Source organism: Acipenser ruthenus, chromosome 54 (genome assembly GCF_902713425.1).
Source record: "Acipenser ruthenus chromosome 54, fAciRut3.2 maternal haplotype, whole genome shotgun sequence".
NCBI lineage: Eukaryota > Metazoa > Chordata > Actinopteri > Acipenseriformes > Acipenseridae > Acipenser > Acipenser ruthenus.
Genome location: NC_081242.1, coordinates 5423304 through 5450768, shown reverse-complemented (window position 1 = coordinate 5450768; position 27465 = coordinate 5423304). Strand labels below are relative to the sequence as shown.

At 42.2% G+C, this 27465-nt stretch overlaps 1 protein-coding gene across 3 annotated transcripts in view; it reads right to left on the bottom strand.

The window, feature by feature from the left end:
• The window catches only part of LOC117398022 (fibronectin-like), a 49178-nt gene extending 25437 nt beyond the window's left edge, over positions 1-23741 (bottom strand). The window contains exons 1-5 of one of the 3 annotated variants that reach the window (XM_059017005.1): positions 23664-23741; positions 19313-19678; positions 14437-14607; positions 13735-13908; positions 8153-8425 (exon numbers count right to left, since the gene is read on the bottom strand). In XM_059017005.1, coding sequence (XP_058872988.1) covers positions 8153-8425; positions 13735-13908; positions 14437-14607; positions 19313-19678; positions 23664-23688 — 1009 coding nt within the window. In that variant the 5' untranslated portion in view covers positions 23689-23741. Of the gene's footprint in view, positions 1-8152; positions 8426-13734; positions 13909-14436; positions 14608-19312; positions 19679-21200; positions 22219-23663 lie in introns of those variants that run through there. The other 2 variants (XM_059017006.1, XM_059017007.1) reach the window with 2 other exon arrangements.
• Between the last annotated feature and the right edge of the window lie 3724 nt (positions 23742-27465).

Genomic DNA, 27465 nt, shown 5'->3' with positions numbered 1-27465 from the left:
AAGAAAGAAAAATAAAAAGAAGTGCTTGAGCATTGAACTTTGTGTTTGTCGTTGTTTGGAGCACCTGCATCACCCCTACACCTACGCACTGCAACCCACACGTTCACATATGCATAGTTACAATTTAATTCATGTGCACATCTTTTTGCACGATATTTACAGTACTGTGTAAAAGTTTTAGGCAGGTGTGAAAAAATGCTGTAAAGTAAGAATGCTTTCAAAAATAGACATGTTAATACTTTATATTTATCAATTAACAAAATGCAAAGTGGGTGAACAGAAGACAAATCTACATCAAATCAATATTTGGTGTGACCACCCTTTGCCTTCAAAACAGCATCAATTCTTCTAGGTACACTTGCACACAGTTTTTGAAGGAACTCGGCAGGTAGGTTGGCCCAAACATCTTGGAGAACTAACCACAGTTCTTCTGTGGATTTAGGCAGCCTCAGTTGCTTCTCTCTCTTCATGTAATCCCAGACAGACTCGATGATGTTGAGATCAGGGCTCTGTGGGGGCCATACCATCACTTCCAGGACTCCTTGTTCTTTACGCTGAAGATAGTTCTTAATGACTTTCGCTGTATGTTTGGGGTCATTGTCATGCTGCAGAATAAATTTGGGGCCAATCAGATGCCTCCCTGATGGTATTGCATGATGGATAAGTATCTGCCTGTACTTCTCAGCATTGAGGAGACCATTAATTCTGACCAAATCCCCAACTCCATTTGCAGAAATGCAGCCCCAAACTTGCAAGGAACCTCCACCATGCTTCACTGTTGCCTGCAGACACTCATTCGTGTACCGCTCTCCAGCCCTTCGGCGAACAAACTGCCTTCTGCTACAGCCAAATATTTCAAATTTTGACTCATCAGTCCAGAGCACCTGCACCCCAGTTCCTGTGTTTTCGTGCATAGTTGAGTCACTTGGCCTTGTTTCCACGTCAGAGGTATGGCTTTTAGGCCGCAAGTCTTCCATGAAGGCCACTTCTGACAAGACTTCTCCGGACAGTAGATGGGTGTACCAGGGTCCCACTGTTTTCTGCCAATTCTGAGCTGATGGCACTGCTGGAAATCTTCCGATTGCGAAGGGAAGTAAGCATGATGTGTCTTTCATCTGCTGCAGTAAGTTTCCTTGGCCGACCACTGCATCTACGGTCCTCAACGTTGCCCGTTTTTTTGTGCTTCTTCAAAAGAGCTTGGACAGCACATCTGGAAACCCCTGTCTGCCTTGAAATTTCTGCCTGGGAGAGACCTTGCTGATGCAGTATAACTACCTTGTGTCTTGTTGCTGTGCTCAGTTTTGCCATGGTGTATGACTTTTGACAGTAAACTGTCTTCAGCAACCTCACCTTGTTAGCTGAGTTTGGCTGTTCCTCATCCAGTTTTATTCCTCCTACACAGCTGTTTCTGTTTCAGTTAATGATTGTGTTTCAACCTACATATTGAATTGATGATCATTAGCACCTGTTTGGTATAATTGTTTAATCATACACCTGACTATATGCCTACAAAAACCCTGACTTTGTGCAAGTGTACCTAGAAGAATTGACCCTTTGCGGTCCTATGTCGGACCTGGCCCGACATCGCGAAAATTCCATTCCAGTCCATTGTCGGACTCAGTCCGACATTGCCGAAAACCATGATCTAACACAGCCTATGTTGCGTTTAAGCCGGAAAAAACCGAGACAAGGCGTTCCCTAATCGTCTTTGATCGGAAAGAAGGCGGAGACAGCCGAATAGACTATATACAGGCTGAACAAAGCCGAATTGAACAGACGGAGAAAAGACGCACAAAGTGATAATGGCGCAGAGGAGACAGAGAAAAGCAATGCAGCCTGAAGAGCTTGCACAGATGATGGAGCAAGAAGAAAGTACAGATGAAAGCAGTTTGGAGGATGATTTTGAAGAATCTAGTGACGAGGAAGTACATTTTTCTCTTACTGAGGACTCTGATGAATCTCAGGAATCGGAGGAAAGTGACCAAGAACCAGACGCACAACCGGAGGGCGAATGGAGACGCGCATCTGTAGGGGCAGATGCTTTCACAAAAATCCCTTTTACTGTGAGAAATAAGGGATTTCAAGGTAGTAATACGTTGAGAACCGCACTGGAGTTTTTTCAACTTTTTCTTACTGACATTTTGTTTACTGAAATTGTGAATGAGACGAATAGATATGCGAACGTAAAGCTAACAGGACCGCGGCGTCACAATTCTATTTGGAACTCCTGGAAACCTGTTACATTACCTGAGATGAAGGCATTTTTTGGTGTTGTGCTGAATATGGGACTGAATGTAAAAACAGACATAAAAGAATATTTCTCTGAGGAATGGACCGACAGAATGCCGTTTTTCAAAGATGTATTCAAGAGATTGCGTTTCTTGCAGATCTTTTGGATGCTGCACCTTTCCCCTCCCCCCACCCAGGTGCCTCAGACTGCTTTTGTTAGCAGAGGACAAAAGGTGAGGAATGTGGTCAGCTACATAGACGCAAAATGCCGTGAGCTATTCATTCCAGGCAGAGACATTTGCATTGATGAGAGCACCGTTGGCTTCAAAGGAAGGATTATCTTCAAATGCTACAATCCCCAGAAGCCTACCAAGTGGGGGATGCGTGTGTTTGTTTTAGCTGACTGTGAAACTGGTTATGTCTCTGCTATTGTTCCTTACTTTGGTAGCCCAACAACAGACTCCCTGCTGAGACCAGACATGCCATTTTCATCAAGGATTGTTCTTCACCTGTGTGAAACATTGCTGCAGACAACAAATGGACATGGCTTTCATTTGTTTAAAGACAGGTTTTACACAGGTTACGACCTGGCCATGGAACTGCTCAAAATCAAAATCCATCTTACTGGAACAGTAATGGCCAATAGAAGAGGATTGCCAGCACCAGTGAAGCAAGGCCTCAAACTGAAAAAAATGAGTCGGTTTCATTCAGCAAGGACAACAATGTCATGGTGCTAGGATGGAAGGACAAACGGCTAGTGCTCATGTTGAGCACCTTCCATGGCAGTGACTGTGAGAAGGTACAACGCACCATCAAGCGAGGAGAAATTCAAGAGCTGGAGAAGCCTTCAGTGATCTGCGATTACACCAACAAGATGGGTGCAGTGGACCGGGCGGATCACTACTGTGCCAGCTATGCTTTTACAAGGAAATCTCTGAAGTGGTGGAGGAAGATGTTCTGTTGGCTGCTGGAAGTTGCAATTGTGAACAGTGCTATCCTGTTCAATTTGATGAAGGTGGAATCAGGACAGCTACCCGTTCGCCATAAAACCTTCAGGAAAGCCTTACTGGTACAACTGGTGGGAAATGTGCGCAACCCTGGCTCCAGAAAACGTGGTCGTCCATCATCCACAGACAGAGAGGAAAGACTGAATGAAAAGCCACATTTCATTGCAAAAAATGAAGGAAAGAGCACCAAAGACTGTGAATCATTGTTCAGGAATATCAAAGGAAAGAGCACCAAAGACTGTGCAGTGTGCAGTGTGCAGTGCTCAAGGCAGCCAGGGTTGCACCCAGGTGACTGCTTTGAAAGGTACCATACCATGGACACTGTGGCAATGCGCCCCGCCCCTGTGTGCATTTGTGTTATGTGTATGTATGTATGCGTGCGTATGTTAATGTTGGTGTATAGATTGGTACACGGGATATAAACGGGTCTGTGTTTCACGTATATTTAAAAAGTGTAGATTTGTATGTAGGCACGAGGAGGGCACAAATCACTTCACGTGCTGGTTAAATGTAATATGTGAGCACGGGGTTGCACAGAATTAATTCACGTGCTGGGATTCAAGTGAATAATTAATTAGTAATTGAATCCCAGCACAACAGTATATATAGAGACACATTTTCACTCACTGGTGGGTTGGGTGTTCGGAAGAGGAGAACGGGTGAGAGAGAGGAGAGTTAAAATAAGTAAGATCGTAAAACGTAAAGTGTTTGTTCTCACCGTGTCTGTTTGTCTGTCCGTGCACCGTTTGTTTAGTGTTAGTCCGTTTTGTATGTCTGTTTATTTTGGCGCAAGTGCCGTGTCCTGTTTTGTGTACCGTTTAAAACCTTTTTATTTGATAATAAACGCTGAGTGCAGCCATTGCACTCAGCTCATCACAACCACTGTCTCTGTATTCCTTCCTGCTTCCGGTCTGACGCCACCCACTCTGGCCGTCTTTGTGACACGTGGTGTCATCGTGGGATAATAGCGCCTCCAAGCGTCAGACCAGGAGAGGGGGTTTTGTGAAAAAAAAAAAAAAAAAATAGTAAAGCGAGGATGGGAAGAAAGAGCTGCAGGAAGCAGCAGAAGCAGCAGCAGCAACAACAACAGCTGCAGCCCTCATCCTGCATGCCGGGCTGGGAGGAGGACAGCCACAACGGGGCAGTAGCCACCCCTCTACCCCCACTGCCACCGTGTTCCCCACCGTCCCGGGAAATATGGGACTGGCTGGTGCACCCCGAGGGGAACTTCGCCAGTGACCTCCCCATGGTTATTCACGCACTGCAGATGCGAGATGGGAAACGATGGGAGGACTGGGAGCAACAGCACAACCCGGCATCCGTTCGTGACCTCACCATTGTGGTGCTGGGTTACCTAGCTGCAGACATGGGAGGGATGCCTTCCAGTGAGCAAGAGGGAGAGGAGCAGTCGCTGCCCTCTCCAGTACCTGAGCGGGAGGAGCCTGAGCGTCCACAGCCCGAGTGGGAGGAGCCTGAGCGTCCACAGCCCGAGTGGGAGGAGCCTGAGCGTCCACAGCCCGAGTGGGAGGAGCCTGAGCGTCCACAGCCCGAGTGGGAGGAGCCTGAGCGTCCACAGCCCGAGTGGGAGGAGCCTGAGCGTCCACAGCCCGAGTGGGAGGAGCCTGAGCGTCCTACGCCTGAGTGGGAGGAACCCGAACGTCCTACGCCTGAGTGGGAGGAACCCGAACGTCCTACGCCTGAGTGGGGGGAACCCGAGTGTCCACAGCCCAAAAGGGAGGAGTCGGGGCGTCCACAGCCCAAAAGGGAGGAGGTCGAGGATGATGGCTGGGAGGTTTTTTTAAAGAACCTCGCAGCAGAGTTATGCCCTGGCTGTGGGGCTTATGGGCACACGTTAGCCATATGCCCCACCCAGTATGAAGAGGAGGAACCAGCGCCCAGACGGGGGGACCGCGAGCGTCCAGCGCCCAGACGGGGGGACCGCGAGCGTCCAGCGCCCAGACGGGGGGACCGCGGGAATCCGAAGCCTGAGAGGCAGCTGTTCCCACCTTCACCAGCAGAGCAAGAATGCCTGCTGGTTTCCCCATCACAACCAGCAGAGGTAGAATGCCTGCTGGTTTCCCCAGCACAACCAGCAGAGGAAGAATGCCTGCTGGTTTCCCCAGCCCAACCAGCAGAGGAAGAATGCCTGCTGGTTTCCCCAGCACAACCAGCAGAGGAAGAATGCCTGCTGGTTTCCCCAGCACAACCAGCAGAGGAAGAATGCCTGCTGGTTTCCCCAGCACAACCAGCAGAGGAAGAATGCCTGCTGGTTTCCCCAGCACAACCAGCAGAGGAAGAATGCCTGCTGGTTTCCCCTTCAGAAGCAGAGCCGCACCAGTCCGCTGCAAGAGAGGCAGAGCAGCACCAGTCCCCTGAAAAAGGGGGAGACTACACGCTGCTCCCGCCTCCATCGGCAGGAGACTACACGCTGCTCCCACCTTCACCGGCAGGAGCAGAGCAGCCGGAGCTGCCTCTGCCACTTCCAGGAGCAGAGGAGCAGGAGCTGCCTCTGCCTCCGCCACCTACATCGGCAGGAGCAGAGCAGCTGGAGCTGCCTCTGCCTCCGCCACCTACACAGGCAGGAGCAAAGGAGCAGGAGCTGCCTCTGCCACTTCCAGGAGCAGAGGAGCAGGAGCTGCCTCTGCCACTTCAAGGAGCAGAGGAGCTGCCTCTGCCTCTGCCACTGCCAGAAGCAGAACAGCAGGAGCTGTCTCTGCTTCCCATACCTCCACCACGGGGAGTACGGTGGCCGGAGCCCCAGAAAGGGGAGCTGTCGGCCACGAAGAAGGGGGAGGAGGTCTGGAGACCACCAACCCCAGCAGCAGTTTCGCTGCCGGAGATCGTGGGGGAGGTCAGGAGACCTGCTCCCACTGCAGCAGTTTCGCTGCCGGAGATCGTGGGGGAGGTCTGGAGACCTGCTCCCACTGCAGCAGTTTCGCTGCCGGAGATCGTGGGGGAGGTCCGGAGACCTGCTCCCACTGCAGCAGTTTCGCTGCCGGAGATCGTGGGGGAGGTCTGGAGACCTGCTCCCACTGCAGCAGTTTCGCTGCCGGAGATCGTGGGGGAGGTCCGGAGACCTGCTCCCACTGCAGCTTCTTCGCTGCCGGCAGTACTGTGGTCGGAGCCCCACCAAAGGGAGCTACCGGCTACAAAGACAGGGGGAGAGGTCAGGAGACCACTTTCCCCAGCAGCAGTTTCGCTGCAGGAGCAAACCAACAGGCTGTCAGCCGTGCCACTACCGGCAGGGGTGCTGACAGCATGGCCAGGCATGGGCCCACTGAAGCCTCCCTTCCCAGCCCGAGACTTTGTCCTGGACTGCTGGATTTTTAAGGGGGGAGGTGGCCGTTGAGGCCATGTGTGCTGCGCACAAGGGGGGGTATATGTGGCAATGCGCCCCGCCCCTGTGTGCATTTGTGTTATGTGTATGTATGTATGCGTGCGTATGTTAATGTTGGTGTATAGATTGGTACACGGGATATAAACGGGTCTGTGTTTCACGTATATTTAAAAAGTGTAGATTTGTATGTAGGCACGAGGAGGGCACAAATCACTTCACGTGCTGGTTAAATGTAATATGTGAGCACGGGGTTGCACAGAATTAATTCACGTGCTGGGATTCAAGTGAATAATTAATTAGTAATTGAATCCCAGCACAACAGTATATATAGAGACACATTTTCACTCACTGGTGGGTTGGGTGTTCGGAAGAGGAGAACGGGTGAGAGAGAGGAGAGTTAAAATAAGTAAGATCGTAAAACGTAAAGTGTTTGTTCTCACCGTGTCTGTTTGTCTGTCCGTGCACCGTTTGTTTAGTGTTAGTCCGTTTTGTATGTCTGTTTATTTTGGCGCAAGTGCCGTGTCCTGTTTTGTGTACCGTTTAAAACCTTTTTATTTGATAATAAACGCTGAGTGCAGCCATTGCACTCAGCTCATCACAACCACTGTCTCTGTATTCCTTCCTGCTTCCGGTCTGACGCCACCCACTCTGGCCGTCTTTGTGACAACACATACAGATAATTTCTGTCAGTGTAAATGCTTTTTTGTTTGCAGACCTCGCCTGATATAAATAGTTATAAAATTGTTGAAAAATTGTTTTTAGTTATTTTTGTTTTGTTTTTTTGTTTGGCAATAGTGTGTAATTGAAAAAGTGTTGCACCTGTCTGATTATTCTAAAGGTACTATAATCAAGCAGAAACAAAAATTTAGTGAAATTTTGTTACTTTTTTTTTCAATGTTCGCCTGATATATATATATAAAAAAATAATAAAAACATGTTTTTTGTTCAAAATTTTGCTACTGGTGTCTTTGTATAGGGTACCCTTTGGATTTGCACTGCTTTACTCCTTGTTTTACGCAAATAAAGTCACTTTATTTCAATTTAAACTGCATGTGGTCTGAAATTTTATTTTGTTCATAAAAATTAATTGGACCTGACCAGCCTGACAGCCGCACAATAAATGGACTGCAAAGGGTTGATGCTGTTTTGAAGGCAAAGGGTGGTCACACCAAATATTGATTTGATGTAGATTTTTCTTCTGTTCACTCACTTTGCATTTAGTTAATTGATAAATATAATCTATTAACATGTCTATTTTTGAAAGCATTCTTTACAGCATTTTTTCACACCTGCCTAAAACTTTTGCAAAGTACTGTATATGTAAGTACACAATTAGCTTAGGTTTAGAGTTAGGGTTAGGATTAGGATTACATCATGCCAAAAATAGAAATGAAGTACATTGTATCAATGCATACTAACATTGTAATTATGTGTAAGTACATATGTATTTACTGAGTAACTATGTGTTACCTATTACTTATATCTTCAAACACATTTTGCAAATTAGGGATTTTTTTTTTTTATTTAACACCAAACATGGGTTATTATATGTTTATTGGTTTAGATACACAATCCTTACTGGTGTAGAGAGATATCGAAGCAGGTGTGCTCTGGCTTACTGTGTCCTGTACAGTAGTGATATTGAAGACATACTCGCTTCCAGATCTCAGGTTAGAGATGACAATGGAGTTGGAGGGTGCGCTGGTGGAGCCACTGTGACCCCAGAAGGAGCAGGAGTAGGTGATGTTGAAGCTGTACTGGAACCCATCCATACCGACAGGACGGCCCCAGCTCAGAGAAACAGAGTCGTCTCCCACAGAGTCTACACTGATCTCTCTAGGTGGGGTTGGGTCTGCAAGAGAAATGAGAAGACATTATTTTAGTGCAGTATTTCATAGTTTGTCTTTTTTAAATCAGTAGGACGGAGGTTGTCAAGTTATAACTTTTTGTAAATTGTTAAACCAAATGCAGTAAACCAACAGTATTTAATAAGGGGGTGAGGCCATCTCTAAACCACCAGATTTTAAAACGTGTCTAAACCAGTACAAATCTCTCACTTAAGAAGTGCTAAATATTCGAAAATTAAGCAAAATCCGAAATATTTTCCTTTATTACATATTTAAAAATAGAAATAAAAACCTGTACATTTATTTCTGAAAAAAGCACACCATGACATGAGGCTTCTTTTAAAAAAGAAAAAGAAAAAATGAACCAGAAAGTGTTTAATACGATATACTGTAGATAAAGTATCCAGGGCAACTGTTTCTTATGGACTTTCATATTTTTTTCAAAGGTCTCTCGACTTACACTAGTCATCTAAAATTACTTTGATTTTAGCTAGGCTTCAATTGAGAGGATTTTCAAAAGTTCCCAAAAAGTGATCCTGTTTTAAGATGTGTACATTTGTTTTATAGATGTAGGGTTACCAGATTTCCAGAGTGAAAAACCGGGACATTTATTTTTCTTCAATTCAACTCTGAAGCAGTTAAATCATGGATTTGAATATAAACAATAACACATATTTGTCATGCTGTCAAAAACCTATAAATACAGCCTATATATATATATATATATATATATATATATTGTGACGACTTGCCCCCACTTAGGTTCGTTGCCCCTTTAAAAATAGACCCAACACACAGAAATTGGGGGTTCAGCGCTTCCGCGCACTTTTAATAATACAAACAGAAATCAAAACCAAAACAAACACCTAGCTCCTTCGGAGCGCTAACTAAACATAAACACTGGAACCTAAACTAAAAACAGGACAGCTAAGCTGTTTCCCTGTAAAACAAACCAAACAAAATAAACACAGTTTTCACAAACCTTCACTCTCGTGGTACGCCTGCACACACTCGCAAGCGGGCTTTACACACAGCAGCCCTGAACAGACTGGCTGCTTTTCTTTTATACCCTGCACCTGGCTCTAATTTAACAATAATTACCAGGTGCAGGGGATAATTAACAATTAACACAACTGTGCATTCGCACATGTTTTTTTCATGCAGGGAGGATTAACCCCCTCCCTGCTGTGTTACAATATACATATATATATATATATATATAAACACTTGCAGATTCTACATAATTCAGAAGAATTGAAAAAAGTATTTCTTAAGGCCCCATGCTCAAAAGAGATAACTTCCCAACGTTCCGGCATGTTACATAGCTTAGGGGAAAGCGTGTTTGAAAACAAAACAGTCAAGGTACTTACAGGTTTTGAATATCATGGCAACTACACTCATTTATTTCTATTAAAATCTATTAATATGATTGTCATGTTTCACCACATACTGTAGTTGATGATGTAATGATCTACTATTCCTTTCTATTTAAACCTTCAGGCATCATGGTACTGAGTTTATATATCCATTTATTTTCTTTTTGTCTTCTATATTGTAGATTGTCTAATTACATTTTTTTCTAAAAGTACAAATTTTAGGTAATTCATGTTATGTTTGTTCTTTGTAAAGTGCTGATCCACTGGTTCATTTACTTTTGTATTTTGTTGTACCTGTCTCTCCAACATACACATATACATAGGTGCAGCTAGCTCTTTGAGCTAATATATATATATATATATATATATATATATATATATATATATATATATATATATTGTAACTGCAGCGGGAATGTGAGACAGCAGGGAGGGGGTTAAAGCCTCCCTGAAGAGAAAAAAAATGCACCTTTTGTTTTGTTTAATTGTTTTATTGTTTAATTTACCTGTTTTATTGTTTAATTATCCCCTGCACCTGGGTGGCAATTGGAAATTAGGACCAGGTGCAGGGTATTTAAGAGAAGCAGTCAGATTTCTCAGGGCTGCTGAGTAGAAGGAGGCAGAGGTGAGGTGCTCTGCTTCCGAGCAGTCCTGAGAAGTAAGTGCGGTGTTAAACCTGTGTGGTTTTTGTGTGTGTGACAGGTAAACGGCTTAGTCGTCCTGCGAGTTAGTCAGGGAATAACCTGTTTAGTAAGCGCTCCAAAACGGAGTCAGGTTTTGTTTTGTATTTGTTTATTTTTGTGTTTATTAAAAAAATAGCGCGTCAGTGCGGAAAAATCCATCTCTGTTGTGCTGGGTCGAAATTTTAAAGGGGCACGAACCCGTGTGTAGCGTGATCTTTTACTATATATATATATATATATATATATATATATATATATATATAAACATCATAAACAAGATTGCTAGTTTTGCATGAAGGATTTTTGAAGCTTGAGCACTTTTTTTTCTCTATTTGTGATTTCAATTTTATCTTTACAAATGTATTTGCATACCTTACATGTGCTCTTACAGGTTTTAATGTCCTGTAATGTGTCTGTGATCCGTTTATGTCTACTATATACCAAAATGTCAGCTAAATTTGCATCCCTTCTAAAAGCCACAATTGGAGCTTCCGGAAATATTTTTTTCATTTTCTCTGAATTATGAAGTATACATAAATGCTTCCAAACTATTTTTGAAATGTTGGGTAATAATTTAGAATATGTAATTATTAATGACACTCTTTTAACCTTTTTCCTTTTATTATATTCAAGTAGTTCATTTTTATTGAGTTTGTAAACTTTCTCAATAATCTGTTCTTTATAGTCTCTTTTTTTAAGATTTATTTTTAAATTCCTTAGTGAATGCAGTAGTGCTAGTGGTGAATATAAATACAGTGTACTTTAATGCAGTGATGTTCCGGGTGGGTGCTGGCCTCTGGCGACAGATCCAGAACTTGTGTTTAGCCGTCTAACAAACAGACAAGTAACAGTTTAGACAAACGCAGACAAAACACTCGCGGTACATAACACGGGTCCTTCTGGTCTCCAATACATTTACCCAAAACGAAGGAACAGATTACGATTCTCCGTCCCCTCTTATGCTGTCACACATGACCCCTTGGTAAACGAGTGCAACCGCCTCTCCAATCTGCGGCTGCCACATCGTTTACCTTCCGGGTCAATGCGTTCTTGCAACTGAGTCTTGCCTTCATCCAGACTGGCCGACTTCCCAGCCTTGAGAAAGAACTGTCAGACCAGCCCATCCAAAGAACTCTGTTCTTGCTGCTCCCGACCTGTGAGGGCACTAAGCCTCTTATTTTTTAAAATTGGACATCACAATTTACTCGTACTTTGACTCTTATTAACGGTACCGAAGGGATAAAAACTATTAAAAAGACTAGTGGATAACTCGACACTGTCGTTTAACGTGAATGACGTCTGACTGGAAACAGGTAGTTCATTCATTCATTTGCAACCAAGCGCAGCTGGTTACAGTGTCAGTTCGCCATGAGTGAGAAGCGAAAAATGAGTTCTCGTTCAATTGGCTTTAAAGCTCAGGTTATTCGGGATAACAAGCTTGTCAGCAGAACTTTCAAAGCGGGTGCTTTTGCATGTGAAAAAATCGACAATGTTTGATTTCTGTATGGAACTGTAAGTTGTGTACTATTGTTTTTGTTCACCAATTTAATTCTGTATAATGTACATTTGTTAACTTTTGCTATTTAAGCCATCAGATTACACAGTGCAACCCAATACCTAAAAGTACAGTCAACTCGATTATTTCTATAGATACGAGTTGTACCGAGTGTAATGTCCAGAAATGTACTGCTGCCCCTTTAAGTAATACAACGTAGCCATATAGTAGCACAAAGGATGTAAGGTCAACTGCTGCTGGTTCTCTGTAGCCGGTGGCTCCCTCTTCTTGGGCTTTGGCCACAGAATTTCCGGCAGCAAAACTGCCGCTTGTAGTAACAACAAATCTCCAGGTGGTGACGTGCAGGCATCCCCAGGAGGTGGCGAACTGAACAGGAGCTGACCCTCGGGAGGTGATGGCAGCAGCAGACCCTTGGGAGGCGATGACAGCAGCGGACCCTTGGGAGGCTCTGGCCAAGGAGGTGGCAGCAACTCTGCAGGCGGAGGCTGGAGCAACAGGTCATCTCCCACGAGTGGTGGAGATGGTAGCAGCAGGTAGTCTCCCTCTGGAGGTAGAGGCGGGAGCAGCAGGTAGTCTCCTTCTAGCGGTGGAGGCGGGAGCAGCAGGTAGTCTCCTTCTATCTCTGAAGAATGGTGCGGCTGTCCCTCGGTCACTGGAGACTGGTGCAGCTCTCCCTTGGTCACTGGAGACTGGTGTTTCCCTTTCTTGGGCGATGGACGCTCAGGGTCCTGTGCTCGCTTCTGGGCAGGCAGCTCCTCCCTGACTGGCATGCTGGGTAGCAGCTCCTCCTTCAAGGGCATTAGAGACAGCACTTTCTGTAACAGGAGCTCTGCCTTCCCCCTGACCGACTGGATCCAGACATTCCCGTCACCCATGCCCAAAGTGCTAACACATTCCACACTATTCTGTTGGACTGTGCTCCAGGCAGTCCTTCCAGTGGTGGCTGGGATCACCACAATACTCACAGCAGAGGCCGTGAGTAGGTGCTGGGAGCAGGTCAGGGTGGTGGGAAAGCCAGTCTTCCCAGGCTTTCAAGCTTGCCATCAAGCCATGGTAGCCCTTATGAAAGTTTACCATGGTGAATTTATCATAGTGTTTTCACACTTTTCCCATGGTTTCCTGTTTTAGCATGCTTTCACTGTGTTTTACTATACTGGAGCACGGTTAACCATGGTGCACTATAGTAAATATTTCTTAGAAACATCTGTTATGGTATATCATGGTATTCCCATGGTCCAGTATAGTATAGTTATGGCACACCAGGGAATGTGGTTGTTATTGATGGTTGTGCATTTGAAGTACATCTGCATGTCATAGGAAAAGGGGAATACACACTCTTTTCCAGGATCATTACCACCTACCGTGACAATACCTATGCAAAACAGTAGTGAAAATAAACAGAAGAAATATCTCAAAATCAAACTTTTTTTCATGTTTTTTCCTTCCTTTCATCTCCAAATACATTTCAGATTTGGAATCAAAGATAACATTTAGCAGAACATGGAATAAATGCTAAGCATGTGAAGGCTGAGAAGCACAGGAACCACGATGCAACACTGCAGAGGAAAATATAACTTCAAACATAAGCTCTCTCTCCTAGCATAGTTATAATACATATTTATGATTGGTTTTATCATGAAGGAACACTGCCCTATTTTTGTCTTTTTTATTTTGCATATAAAACATACAATGTATTCTGCAGTAATTATCCATTTATTAAAGAACACACACTAACTTACCTAATGTGGTGCAGAATCCCCACTTTGGGTCTTCATCATAACTTGAAACTGTAGCGCACCAGAGTTCTTTGGAATCCATCCTGTCTGTAGTGCAGGAATAGTAATCCATATTGTTGTATTTAAAAGGAAATTGACAGGGTGCACCATTACTGTTTCCACCAGTGGTAGGAGGCACTGTGTATAGGATATATGCTTCATGTCAATGGCAGAATGACTTGAAAACCTTTACTTAAGTGCAAAAAGATACCTTTTTTTTTTGCAATCTAGCCTATATAGATTGTCAAAGGTAATTATTCATATAGGACATCTATAGACAGTACAATTATTGTATTTCTTGCTCTTATTGTATTACTTGTATTGTAACACTTGAATGTATTTGTATTTGCTTGCGATTGTAAGTCGCCCTGGATAAGGGCGTCTGCTAAGAAATAAATAAATATGAATATAAATAAATATTTTACCACTGGAAAAGTACTCCAGTTAGCAAACTGGTGTCTTATCTAGCCAAACAGACTGCTGGATTTTAGCACTGGTACAGAACAGGCCAATGTCTTATATAATCCCAGCAATACAATAACAAATACCCACCAAATATGGACAGAATGCATGCAAAACTTTGTGGACTCAGTTTGCAGTAGATTTTGTCAAAATGTATAAGGATGGCTGTAAATGGCTATTTCCGATTATAAGTTGATTACCTACCAGTAAAAGGACAGTTACCCCACTTCATGTCTTTGGGATAATCAGTGGTTGTTGCACACCAAGGAATATTGTTGTTATTCACGGTTGTGCATCCGATGTACCGATATCCTTCATAATAAAAGGGGAAGACACATTTTTTCCCAGGATCATTTCCACCTACTGTGATAATACCTATACCAAACAGATGTGAAAATGCATAATAAGTTAAAAACCTGAATTCAGCATTTATGTTTTTCTTCTGCCTCTTCCCTAAAGAAATTACTTTTTAGATTTGTAATCAAAGATACAATTTTGCTGCACATGTAATAAACAATAAACCACTAAAGACTGACAAGCACAGGGAACATATTACAACACTGCAAAGTAGAAGATCAATAGAAACAGAGGCACAATAAACACAATAAAGACTTTGATGCTTAGGAATATTACCTTCTTTTTGGAATTCTGTCTTTTGGGCTTAGTAGGTCTACTCACAGTGCAACAATAATTGTGTTGGGGTGTGCTGACATAATCAGGAATAAGACATGACATCACAAACGTGCAGTGATTTATTTTTTGTTTTTTGCAAACAAAAGAAAAACATTAACACCGACCACTAAGGTCGAAGAAATGTTAGCCACTGTTTGCTATTATTAGCACATTTTGTTGTACAATAAATTAGCAATTTATGTTGGGGCAATTTCAACACAGTTAGAAAATAAACTGAACACCCTTTCTGGTGAATAGAGAAAATGAATCAAAGATTAAATAATACAAATAGAGATATAATTCTATGTGTAGGTTCAAAAATAACCCAACATCACAAGTGAAAAAAAATAATGTCTACTTCAATCACAGAGAAGGCATGGCCATGGATAGAATTACTGAGAGATGTCATAGGTACCTTTGACAAACTAGCAAAGGACTACAGTGCTTGAGTTTTAAGTAGGAGGAGGCTTTCCCATGAACAATAAATATGAAAATAAAAATGAAAATAAAGAAAGAAATAATAAAGGAGTAATAATAATAATAATAATAATAATAATAATAATAATAATAATAATAATAATAATAATAATAATAATAATAGTTACTGAACAAGTTTTACTTGATGGAAGATGACAGCAGTCCCTAAGAAATGTGGTTGACAGATTGCACAGCTGGGAGTAAAAAATGGATCCCTGCTAGCTACAGAAAATGAGATGAGGGTATGTATTTCTTTGTTGGTGGGGTACAGAAGGTTGTAAGGAAACCTTCTCAGGATTGGTACTGGTCAAAATGACCAATTTATTCTGCTGATGAAGTACCTACACTTCACAGACAATAATGCATATAACAGCGACACACACCCGTACCTGAAACTGTGGAAGATACAGTGTATGACATGACTGAGAATTTGCGACGCAAGTTTTCTGATATACACTGCTATGCAAAAATTTTGCACTTTTGTTTAGGGGCGTGGGGGTTATACTACCATAGAATCAACCTGCTTTAATACTACCATATAATCAACCCATGCCATCTACAGAACGTCATATCATGTATACAATAATTTTTTTTTTTTGGATGCTTCTTGCGCCCGAGATATAGCAAAAATTGTTTGGAAAACTGTCCAAGTTGCTTATTTGAGGGCTAAGAATGAAAAATATGCAAAGAAAATGCCCAATTTTTACATGGAAATTGCCTAAATAAATGGGCAGCTGGGTGGTTAAACTCCAGCTTTCTGTCTGGGTCTAATTCCTGCTGTTAGCCAGCCTGGGCCATGATGGTACCCTGTCACATAGCTTTAAAATACAGACACACAAAATTAGTGCAATGGAAAGAACCTAAAACAGGTATATAAAATACAGGCAAAAACAGGAACACAAACGTTGTGTGTGTGTGTGTGGCAGGATGGCTTGTGGTGACGTCAGACCCGACAGGTCACAGAATGGTGAGTGAAGCGCTGATGCACGGTTTATTGTAAATAAATAAAAGGTTTGAACAAAACAGGAAACAAAACACATTAGAGACAAACGAAACAGGACTTGTGCTGGAATAGTTAGTTAGCCTATAAATAGTGTGGAGTAGCAGCAGTGTGGAGTAGTGGTTAGGGCTCTGGACTCTTGACCGGAGGGTCGTGGGTTCAATCCCAGGTGGGGGACACTGCTGCTGTTCCCTTGAGCAAGGTACTTTACCTAGATTGCTCCAGTAAAAACCCAACTGTATAAATGGGTAATTTGTATGTAAAAATGATGTGTAAAAAATAATGTCATTTATAATTTATAATTTATGAACTGTTAGTGGCCAGTTGGCCAGGGAAGGTTTGAGCTGTTAGTAGGTCAAAGGACGGGGTCCGCACTTTGTACCACAAGAACCCTGTGTTGTGGAGATGGGCCCCCGGGACCCCCTGAAAAACAGAGAAATCCTCTGACTCTGCAGAGATTCCTGGAGGCGCGGCCTTGTGGACCGGGGCATGCCACCACAGGACGGAAAGGTTCATAACCTGGAAAGAAGGAAGGAAAGAGAACCCCTGTCTCCAGGAGCTGCCCTCAAAGAGGTGAGGCGAGTCCTCCAAGGCCAGGCACTGGAGTGTGCCTGCAGGGGCATCTGAAAGATAGTTTGTTAGTATTTGGACTTTAGTAATTAAGGATTGTAGATGACTACAGCTCTTACTGGTACAGTGAGAAAGAAACAATGGAGTCTCTGGGTGAGACAAGAAAATAGCGCAAGAGCTGCGAAAGAACAGTGTGGCCGGTGGTCCCCTCTGACTTGCTGCGGCGAGGACCCCCCTTTTTGAATGAAGGCATGAGTAGCTGCAGCTAGGGCGAGGCCGGGAAGTGAGACTCATTAACACCCCAAAAGGATGGATCACAGGCTCCCTGCAAGAAACGCGCACCTGTGAAGATAAACAAAAGACTGCGTGCCAATGCACAGCGTAAAACAGGGAAAGGGACAAATGAGGACAAAAAGAGAGATGGTTAGTAAAACGGGCTCTGTGAAACCCTCCGCTCGGTGGAGAGGGGAAAAAAACTTGTTAGGAGGAAACAGACCAACCTCTGGTGGTCCTGGCGGAAAGGGTGCCCCCACTCCGGGCATACTAGCAATTGATTGGTGAGCTGCTGAGATGTCTGCAGCAAGAGAACGAAGGTAGGAGTGGACTGCTACATTACTTTTTGACCAGTCACCCATAGTTTTTATAAAGTGATGACTAACATTGGCTTTTGCTGCTGATGAGGCTGCGCCGATCCTAAATGAGTGTGAGGTATAGAACTGGGGAAAGAGACTTGCTTTGGAGATAAGAGAAGAAAGGTGAGTTGTGAACCTGTGTCTTGTAATGACATTACGGGAACAATTGATAAACAGGGGGTCTAGGGGACTGAAGGGTTTTTTGACAGATAGGAACCTGGACAAGAAAGTGTAAGGGCAGAGATGGGAGTTTATCTTGGATAATTGAATAAATTGTCCTTGACTAAGCTGGTCAGTCTTGGATGAGCAAACAAACAGAATGAAATGATTATCAGGAATTATTGAAAGATCACAAGAACGAATACCTATGGCTGGGAAACCGGATAGTGATGGTACTGTGAATTCTGCACTTCTTAGAAAGCTGACAGGCACATAGCTTCCATCACCAGGTCGTCAAATGGGTTGAAACATCCTGAGCGCAACATTAAAATTAATTGGGAAAGGATGTCTGTAGATATCGGTAGTCTGGCTGGAGATGACGGGAGAAGGCTCTTGGAAATTCCTCTGAGTGTGAGCCGCACTGCGGGGGTGGAAAGAAGTGTTGGCGAGGGGAAGGACAAGCTACAATATTGAAGTCGGATACTTGAGATCTAGGATTTTATGGATGCTGGCGAAAGAGATTGATTTTGATGCTTGAAATGTATTGAGATGGCAGATGCGGGCTATTTTATCAGAAGGAAGGCTGGGGGGGGGGGGGTATAAGGAGAAAATTATCAAGGAGATGGAGCAGAAAGGGGACCTGATATGAGTTAAGAAGAATCCAGCAGAGCATTTGGGAGAGTGAATGAAAAATCTTTGGGCTGCTCTGGCAGCCGAAGGTGAGTTGAGTGGTGAAGTAGAAGTTTGTCCTGCCAGCAGACTCTGAAGAGGTGACAAAGAGAGGGGTGAATAGGCATAACTTTGAATACATCAGATATGTCTGCTTTTGTGAGCCAGGCACCATGACCTGCTATTTTAATGAACTTGATGGCATCTAAAACTGTAATGAAGGGAGAATTGCTCCTGGGGAATTAGGGCGTCGATACTGCTTGTAGAGCTGCCTCTTGGGGCTCAGAGGTCGATAATTAAATGCGTTTTTTTCTGGAGATCTTCCGGGTGGCAATTCCAATGGGGTTGATTCTGAAGGAAGGAAAGGGTGAAGCGGAGAAGGGGCCGACCATGAAACCTTTGCCCACTTCGGCTTGGATTAAGAACGAGCAGCACTAGAATGCTCTCATTCGTTTAAATGACTGTCAGTCATCAAGACCGACTCTGCACTTTCATTTGCCAGCTACAGCGTCTGTCATTCAAAGCGACAACTTTGAAATTAGCGAGTTAAGGTGTAGGTAGGCTCTTGCTATAGGTATATGGTGACAGTCACTAGTCACCGGGGTCAATGGGGCGCAAGAGGAAATTGGAATGTTGGTAACCATGGTTGTGTTGCATGTTGAATATGATAAAGGGATTTCGCTAAATGAGACGTTTCTCAATGGCATGAAAAGTCTGTTTTATTTTTTAAAGCATAAATACCGATTTCCTCCATTCTCTGCTTGAGTTGAAAAATAAAAGATAGAAAAAAATGGTAAATTCTTTCTAAAATAAACATTGATATTAATCACCGATTTGGCAAAAAAATAAAAATCGAATACTAGCAAGGCTTTTTATATCAAACTTATACAATTGTATTTACCTTGACAAACACTCATCAATCTGTATGAGCAATTAAGTATAAACCAACCACCACTCGAAGAGTTAAATGCTCCACATCCCGCACCAGTAGGAGGGACATCCCAGTGGCTGTACGTAGTGGGGTTTCCATTAACCCATTCCCAAGTATTATTGATATTGATACTGTTGAATTGAAGACCAATCCAGTACACCCCTTCATAAAGTTTGATGTATGACAAAAACTGCTGGTATTCCTCTTCGCTTTGCATGGTGACCAGTTCAGCGAAGTTCTGTCTGCATGTCTCCATTGATTCTGTCCAGTTTAGCAAGAGCCCAGTTTGAAAGAACTCTTTTGAGGTGCAGTCTACAGAAACAGTGAGAGCCACAGCTGAAAGAACAACAAAGGGGACAAACTTTCAGTAAGAAGACATTTCAGGAACACGATGCATTCGCTAAACGTTTTCTACATTTTCACAACATTTCTTTTTTTCTGGTCGAATTTAACATTAACCTTATTCACCAACAGCTGTTAATATCTGTTTCAATGAATACTGACGTATATACGAATGCTGTGAGAATACTGCTGTTACAAGTGGCTCATAAATAATTCAATATTGACTCCTCCTAATTCACAAATTATGTTACCAGATTAAACTGAGTCAATTCCTTTGGGTTGTTTTCCCCTGCTTGGAACATGCAGATATTGATGAAAGTTTATTTAAAGGATTGCTTTATTTCTTTGTGTTTGGAATACTTATCATGGCTCTTGTATCAGTAGACTTCAGCTTGACAGCAGCTCTCAGATTCTATGCAAATGATAACTTGCAAATGGATAGCGTGTAATAAGCTGGAATAAATCAACCTTTGTTTTTAAGGGTGATTGAGCAGGTGCACAGCACATTCCACTCACCCATGTAAACACAGTTTCATAACAGTGTACCACATACACTTCCATTTTTGCAGGTGACAATATCACTGTGTCATACATCTGTCGGATGGGTGTCATGTTCTTAAAGTCCCATTCCCCCTATCCATGTTACTATGAATTATTATTATTATTATTATTTATTAGCAGACGCCCTTATCCAGGACGACTTACAATTGTTACAAGATATCACATTATTTTTTACATAGAATTACCCATTTATACAGTTGGGTTTTTGCTGGAGCAATCTAGGTAAAGTACCTTGCTCAAGGATACAGCAGCAGTGTCCCCCATCTGGGATTGAACCCACGACACTCCGGTTAAGAGTCCAGAGCCCTAACCACTACTCCACACTGGCAATGCTAATGCCAGCCCATCACCCCTTCCTCCCTTGCAAAAGGCTATTATGCCATTGAACATCTGCAATTCCATACAACAGAAAGTTATGCTAGGACATAGATTGATGTTACAGCACTATTGGTAGTCCTTCTGTCATGGAACTGTGTCCACGATTTATCATCCATATACACTCCCCTTCATGTTCCCCACCCCCCACCCAACAAATTGACACACATCAAACATGTGGATGCCACACTAGACATTGATCATGGCAGTGGAATTCATAGAGGTACAGTGCGATGTTGGTGCCACTATTATGCATCTGTCTCCTACTAGACATGCATAAACAGTGCCAAGATATACACAACCTCCCAACACACTGGCCTGGCAGTAGTCCTCATACACCTAGTGGACCATGATGATGGATGTCTCTTGTGTTATCTCCAAAAAGGGCAGTACCTGTTTGTTTATTTTGCCACTGTTTCCAGTGAGGAGCGTAATACAGTTCTTAGTCCACAAAATCAGGTTCTCATACACAAACAGGGTTTTACAGTCGGCAGGGTAGTCAAAACAGTTCAAAGTCATACACAAAGCAATAGCACTGTTTTTCTTGCAATTTCCCACAGCACAATTACACAACACCAACCTTTTTTTTTTTTCCTTCTCCTCTATGGCAATTTTGTTGTGAACCGACTTCTTTTATCTAGGCCGGTCACACCCTGTGCAGGTGTGCTGACCACACCCGGTGTGCTTTTCCTCGGTTCTGGTAATTGTAGTCTTTTTGCGCGGACATTTTGTCTGTTGTAGTCCTTCATGCTGCCGCCATTTTGTGGGAGGACACAACCCCATTAAAACCTCTGCCCTTACGTACCTCTCATTGATCACCCTGCCCATTGGTTTGTCACAATATGTTAAACACTGACACAGGTTTATATATAATATACATGATTATTTTTTCTTCATCTATTCACACAAAGTGTTTAGCTTTTCAATACTTCAGTGTGTTTAAATTATAATCACTATTTAGTTTAATTTGTGTTTAGAAAATAATCAAGACTGATACTCTTAATAAAGAATATCGTAACCAAGTTTCATCACAATCAGTGAAGTAGTTCTCTAGATACAGTTCCCAGTGTTTCACAATCCAGTTCAGGTTTTAAATACTGAATTTTGACCATCCGTTAGTTAAGGCGGAATTTCATGAGGTAGACAGACTCCAACACATTCCGCTTGTTCGATGTGGGACAGGATGCTGTTTGTGCATTGTGGTGATTTTGTTTGGACAGAAAAGTTGTCCTTTTTTTTAAACAATGTTTTGCTTCTCAAAAATAGCCTGCGTCTTAAATTCGAGTACAGTATAGTAATGGGTATATTAAAATCGCCAACAAAAGACGTGACTATCCGAGTACACAAAAAGCAACGTGACTGACTGCTGAGAAAAGACAAACCAAGCTTCCTGAGGAATTCCAAGAGAAATGTTTACCATTTCAGCATTTCTAGAAAACAGTACCAGCTTGGACAGATCAGAAATGCTGATCAGACCCCCGTATTTTCCAACATGCCAAGCAATACCACAGTTCAGTGCTGTTGTGGTTGCGAGGTTACATGTTGCCTGATGCCGTGGAGTGTTGTGTCGTGCTTGCTGTTGCCAGGATGTGGGATGCCGTAAGTGAGCGGTGGTACGTGTACGACAGAGACGGCATCTTAAGTATCATACAGTGAGCAACACGGTAAACGAGCTCCATGGTTAATCTACAACAATAGTGTTTCGTGTCAGTTTTGTACGATACAACAGCATAATTGAGGTTGTATATTTGTAAATGCAGATTTATTTGATGTTATTACATATGTAATATACAATAACATTGATATTATGGACCAAATATATAAAAACATCTCGCTGTACAGTACAGACTCGTAAATCGAGGCTATGCTTATTGTATTTTGCCAGTATTGCACTTACAGTTGTAATTTATCTATTAGAATACAGTGAATTAGTACAGCTATGGCCAATTATTATTAAAAGGATATTATTAGGAGCTAAATAACTATTTATCTCATAAATGACTGAGACAGCCTAAGCTTTAACCCTACGATAGCTCTTTAATCAAAGACCCTCCAGTCAGTCGGGTTCATGCACACTTGTTCTAATTTCTAAAGTCATGTAAACGGCTTCCAAAAACGTATCATAACATATATTTTATTTAATTTTTTTAAACATCACTTTTCAGAGAGAATAAGCGCATGTACTCATACTGCATGTTAACACAGACAGGCATATTTTCATGTGTGCCAGCATTACAGATCAATGTTACAAGCTGTTATTCTAGTGCTAATCTAACATCTCTCACCTTCAGAAACATCCACATAACAAAACACAACACAATTAATAATAATAATAATAATAATAATAATAATAATAATAATAATAATAATAATAATAATAACTCATTTATTATAGCGCCTTTCACACCAAGGTGTCTCAAGGCACTGTACAAAACAAACACAAATCAACATTAAAAACACAATGAACCACAATTAATCAGTTAAAAATTCTATAGATACATAAATGAAATACAATAAAATAGGTATATAGAAATAAAATCGATCATCAAATACAGCGGAGAACAAATGCGTCTTAAGGGTATTTTTAAATTTGGTTACTGTTGTGGATTCTCTAATGAAAGTTGGTAGTCAGTTCCAAAAAAAAGGAGCAACACAGCTAAAACTACGTCCCCTGAGCGTAACACGTTTTGGAGCCATGCATTTTAACAATCCAGAGTTAGAGGATCTGAGCTGCCTCCCAGCGATGTAAAGGCTAAGAAGGTCCATTACATAACTAGGACCCTGACCGCGCAAAGCCTTGTAAGTCAACAATAATATCTTAAAGGTAACACGGGACTGGATAGGAAGCCACTGCAAACGCTTAAGGACCGGAGTAATGTGTTCTGCCCGCCACGACTGTCTGTCCCACTTCAGAAAAGACCAGGACTATATGGAAAAGCACTCACACACTTTTATGAGAACCCATTCATCAAAGTTTAAAAATGTATACATTTAATGAATAGAAAAACCCATTATAAATAAAAAGCCATATTTGTGCACTTACCCAGTAATGCTACAACTTTCTCCATTGCTCCTATTTTCAGCACTCTGACAGATAGATGCGATTTGTACAGATATCTATCTGTTAATGTGAAATTTGTTTATTTAAATGTAGAACAGGCTACTTTGCATTGTCATTTGGCTCTGCCCTTGTTACTGGAAGACACACAAAAACATGTATTTGGTCACTTTAGGGGCGGTCAAAAATGATCATCATTTTCTGCAAGCGTGGGGTCACTTTTGCCAGAGTTCATGACATTTTACTTTTCATTAATAAATAGACAGTAAAGAATAGTCATATCTGATATCAGAAGACAATGGACTGAATTATCATACAAGCAAAAATGTTATGAAAAATGTACATTCAGTTTAGTTTTAATTTTCCCCCCTTCTTTGCATGTATGAACAGTTCTGCAGTTATGTTGGTATAGGCCTGTGTTTGTTTACAATGGAAAAAAGGGACTGGCATGCCATTGGTGACCTACATTTTTATGAGGGTTCACATGAAACGTGTCTGTGGCCTGAGGTGTGTCTCATTGTATTTGACTCGAGGTGGGGTTATGCTAATGTAAGAGTTAAATGAAAGTTTAAATCAAAATACATTTGGGATATACAGTATAGTGAGATACATACAGAGTTAACCTTTGCTTTTAAGAAGTAGCACTCTGCCTATTCTGTAAGCCACAGTGTCTGTAGGTTTTCCTTCCCCATATGTGGTATAATACAGGTGCTTTTTTTTTTTTTAACGCTAAATACACAAAATACTACTATTGCAAAAGTCAACATCACACAGGTCTGGTTTGGAGGAAGACTGCAGGTGAGATATCATCATCGGGGTGTGTGCGGGCAGCTATGAGATAGACTGCTGATATACAGTAGGTATTTGCAAAATAAATGTTTGCATATCTATGATTCATTGTTATAACCCCATAAGCAGTGGCGGAGCTGTGCATAAGGAGACTAGCAAAAGCTTAGGGCCCAACGAAGTTTAAGGGGGCCCCTGATTCAGGGGATTATATATATATATATATATATATATATATATATATATATATATATATATATATATATATTAACCAGAACTTTGAATTTTGTTGTATTGTACCGATTTAAAAATAGACTATGTGTTTTTTTTTATGAAAGCGATCCTGAAACACAAATTTAGTAACAGAATGAGACGTGCGTCTATGCTGGCAGTGCGCAGAAACCTCATTTTTAGCTCTCACTAAGAACAAGTTTATTTATAAAAAAAGGGGGTGTTTATGACTTCACATGACGAAATAGACTGGTACACAAATGTAACTGTTTATTTTTTTTTGACGTATTTACAATCAGGTATAATGTCTTCTCATAAAAATATTGGTGATGATTACATTGATAAATAGCAGCGTTTGCTCTGACAGTAGCGTCTTCACAAGGCAGTAGCCTATTGTACATGCAGTGTGCATGATTTGTATAGCGGAGCTGTGAAGCCAAGGCAGTGGCGTAAAATAGACCTTACCCCTTGGGCAGAAAAAATAAAAACATGGAGATGGAATCCTGTGATGGGGTACGCCCCTGTGTGTATTTTTGGTTTCTTTTGTATTATTTTGTATAGTCTATTATTGTGTTATAATTTAAAATGTATTCTTTGGGATATGTGGCACGGGTGATTTAATGTATTATGGTTGAGTTTAAATGTGGTCTGGCAGAGGCTGGGTTAGCATTTTAACAATCCAGAGTTAGAAGATCTAAGCTGCCTCCCAGGGATGTAAGGACTAAGAAGGTACTTGTAATATCTTAAAGGTAACACGGGACTGGATAGGAAGCCACTACAAACGCTTAAGGACCGGAGTAATGTGTTCTGTCCGCCACAACTGTCTGTCCCACTTGAGAAAAGACCAGAACTATATGGAAGAGCACTCACACACTTTTATGAGAACCCAATTCATCAAAGTTTAAAAATGTATACATTTAATGAATAGAAAAACCCATTATAAATAAAAAGCCATATTTGTGCACTTACCCAGTAATGCTACAACTTTCTCCATTGCTCCTATTTTCAGCACTCTGACAGATAGATACGATTTGTACAGATATCTATCTGTTAATGTGAAATTTGTTTATTTAAATGTAGAACATGCTACTTTACATTGTCATTTGGCTCTGCCCTTGTTACTGGAAGACACACAAAAACATGTATTTGGTTACTTTAGGGGCGTCAAAAATGATCATCATTTTCTGCAAGCGTGAGGTCACTTTTGCCAGAGTTCATGACATTATACTTTTCATTAATAAATAGACAGTAAAGAATAGTCATATCTGATATCAGAAGACAATTGACTGAATTATCATACAAGCAAAAATGTTATTCCTATGGAAACGAGTGTTTACATAAAAGTGTTTTCTTTATTAAAATGTAATATTCTGGTGACATCTGTTCTGAGGGCAAGGTGCATCCTTCTCTTTCCAGTTCAGTTTCCGTTACAATCTTTTCAGTTGTTGCACCTTAGACATTAGACATTTTGCACATTTGGGGTGTTACACAACCATAGAATCAACCATCTGTAGAACGTCATGATGTCATATATACATTTTTAATTTATAAAAAAAGTTGTACTTATTTTTATTTATTTTTTGGACCCTTTAGGATGTGAAGAGTCATATCAGGTATGAATGAGAGTCTGTTTCTTTGTAGAAGATGGTGGTGTTGATGGTAGAATTAGAAGCAGTGAAGGTGATGTATACCTCAGAGCTGGATGGAACTGGTCAATACAATTAATGAAATCATTTAATTCTTCATTAGTGTTAATTGAGATGCTTAATATGTCATCAATGTATCTAAAATATAAGATACATGTATTTCCTTTGTACTCTTAAAAACTTTATTTTATCCATCCTATAAAAAGGCATACAAGGGCTGACACCTCTTACTTGTTTCTAAAAGTCTCCATTAAAGGAAAAGCTAGGACAAGTTCTGTAAGTCTAAGAAGAAAATTGGTTGCAGGTTCTTTTACTGTTCGTTTATCAAGGAAGTGCTTGTAAACCATCACTGTTGGGAATAACTGTGTAGAAGCTTTTGATATCCATTGTGAAGAGAAAAAGATTTTGCTCCTTCTGCCTGTGCTATGTGCATGATGAAGAAAGCTGTCCGGAGGCTGACTGGAGACTCAGGCACGGACCTGGAGTGGGAGGAGCCAGAGCGTCCAGCACCCAGAAGGGGGGAACCCGAGCGTCCAGAGCCAAAGAGTGGGGAGGCCAAGTGTCCAGGGCACAAGCCTCCACTGCAAGAGGGAGAGTAACCGCTGCTCCTGCCTCCACCACCAGAGGAAGATTACCAACTCCTCACGCCACCACCGCAACAGGAAGATTTCCTGTTGCTTCCGCCTCTACCACCAGACGGCAACTGGCCATGCTGACCTCAGCAGCCGCTGAATGAGCTGCTGAGGGGAGCATGGCGAAAGCCAGGGGCTCAACCATTGCCGTCACCTCCCAAGGTTCCTCACCTGCTGTCGCCCAAAGAGGGTCCGCACATGCAGTTGCTTCCCAAGGGTCCACACCTGCCATCGCCTCCCGAGGATTGCACCTGTCCTGCAATGTCAAGGACTGGAAAGCCTGCACCGCCTAGGACTGCAAATCCTGCAACGCCTAGGGCTGCCAAGCCTGCAATGCTCAGGGCTGCTAAGCCTGCACCGCCCAGAATTGCCTGTCCAGCACTACCCAGGGGTGCCAGTTCACCATCGCCCGTGGGATCCCTTCACGTCACAGTCCGGGGATGCCTGCACGGGGATACTGGAAATTCTGGGGCCAGTGCTCAAGAAAAGGGA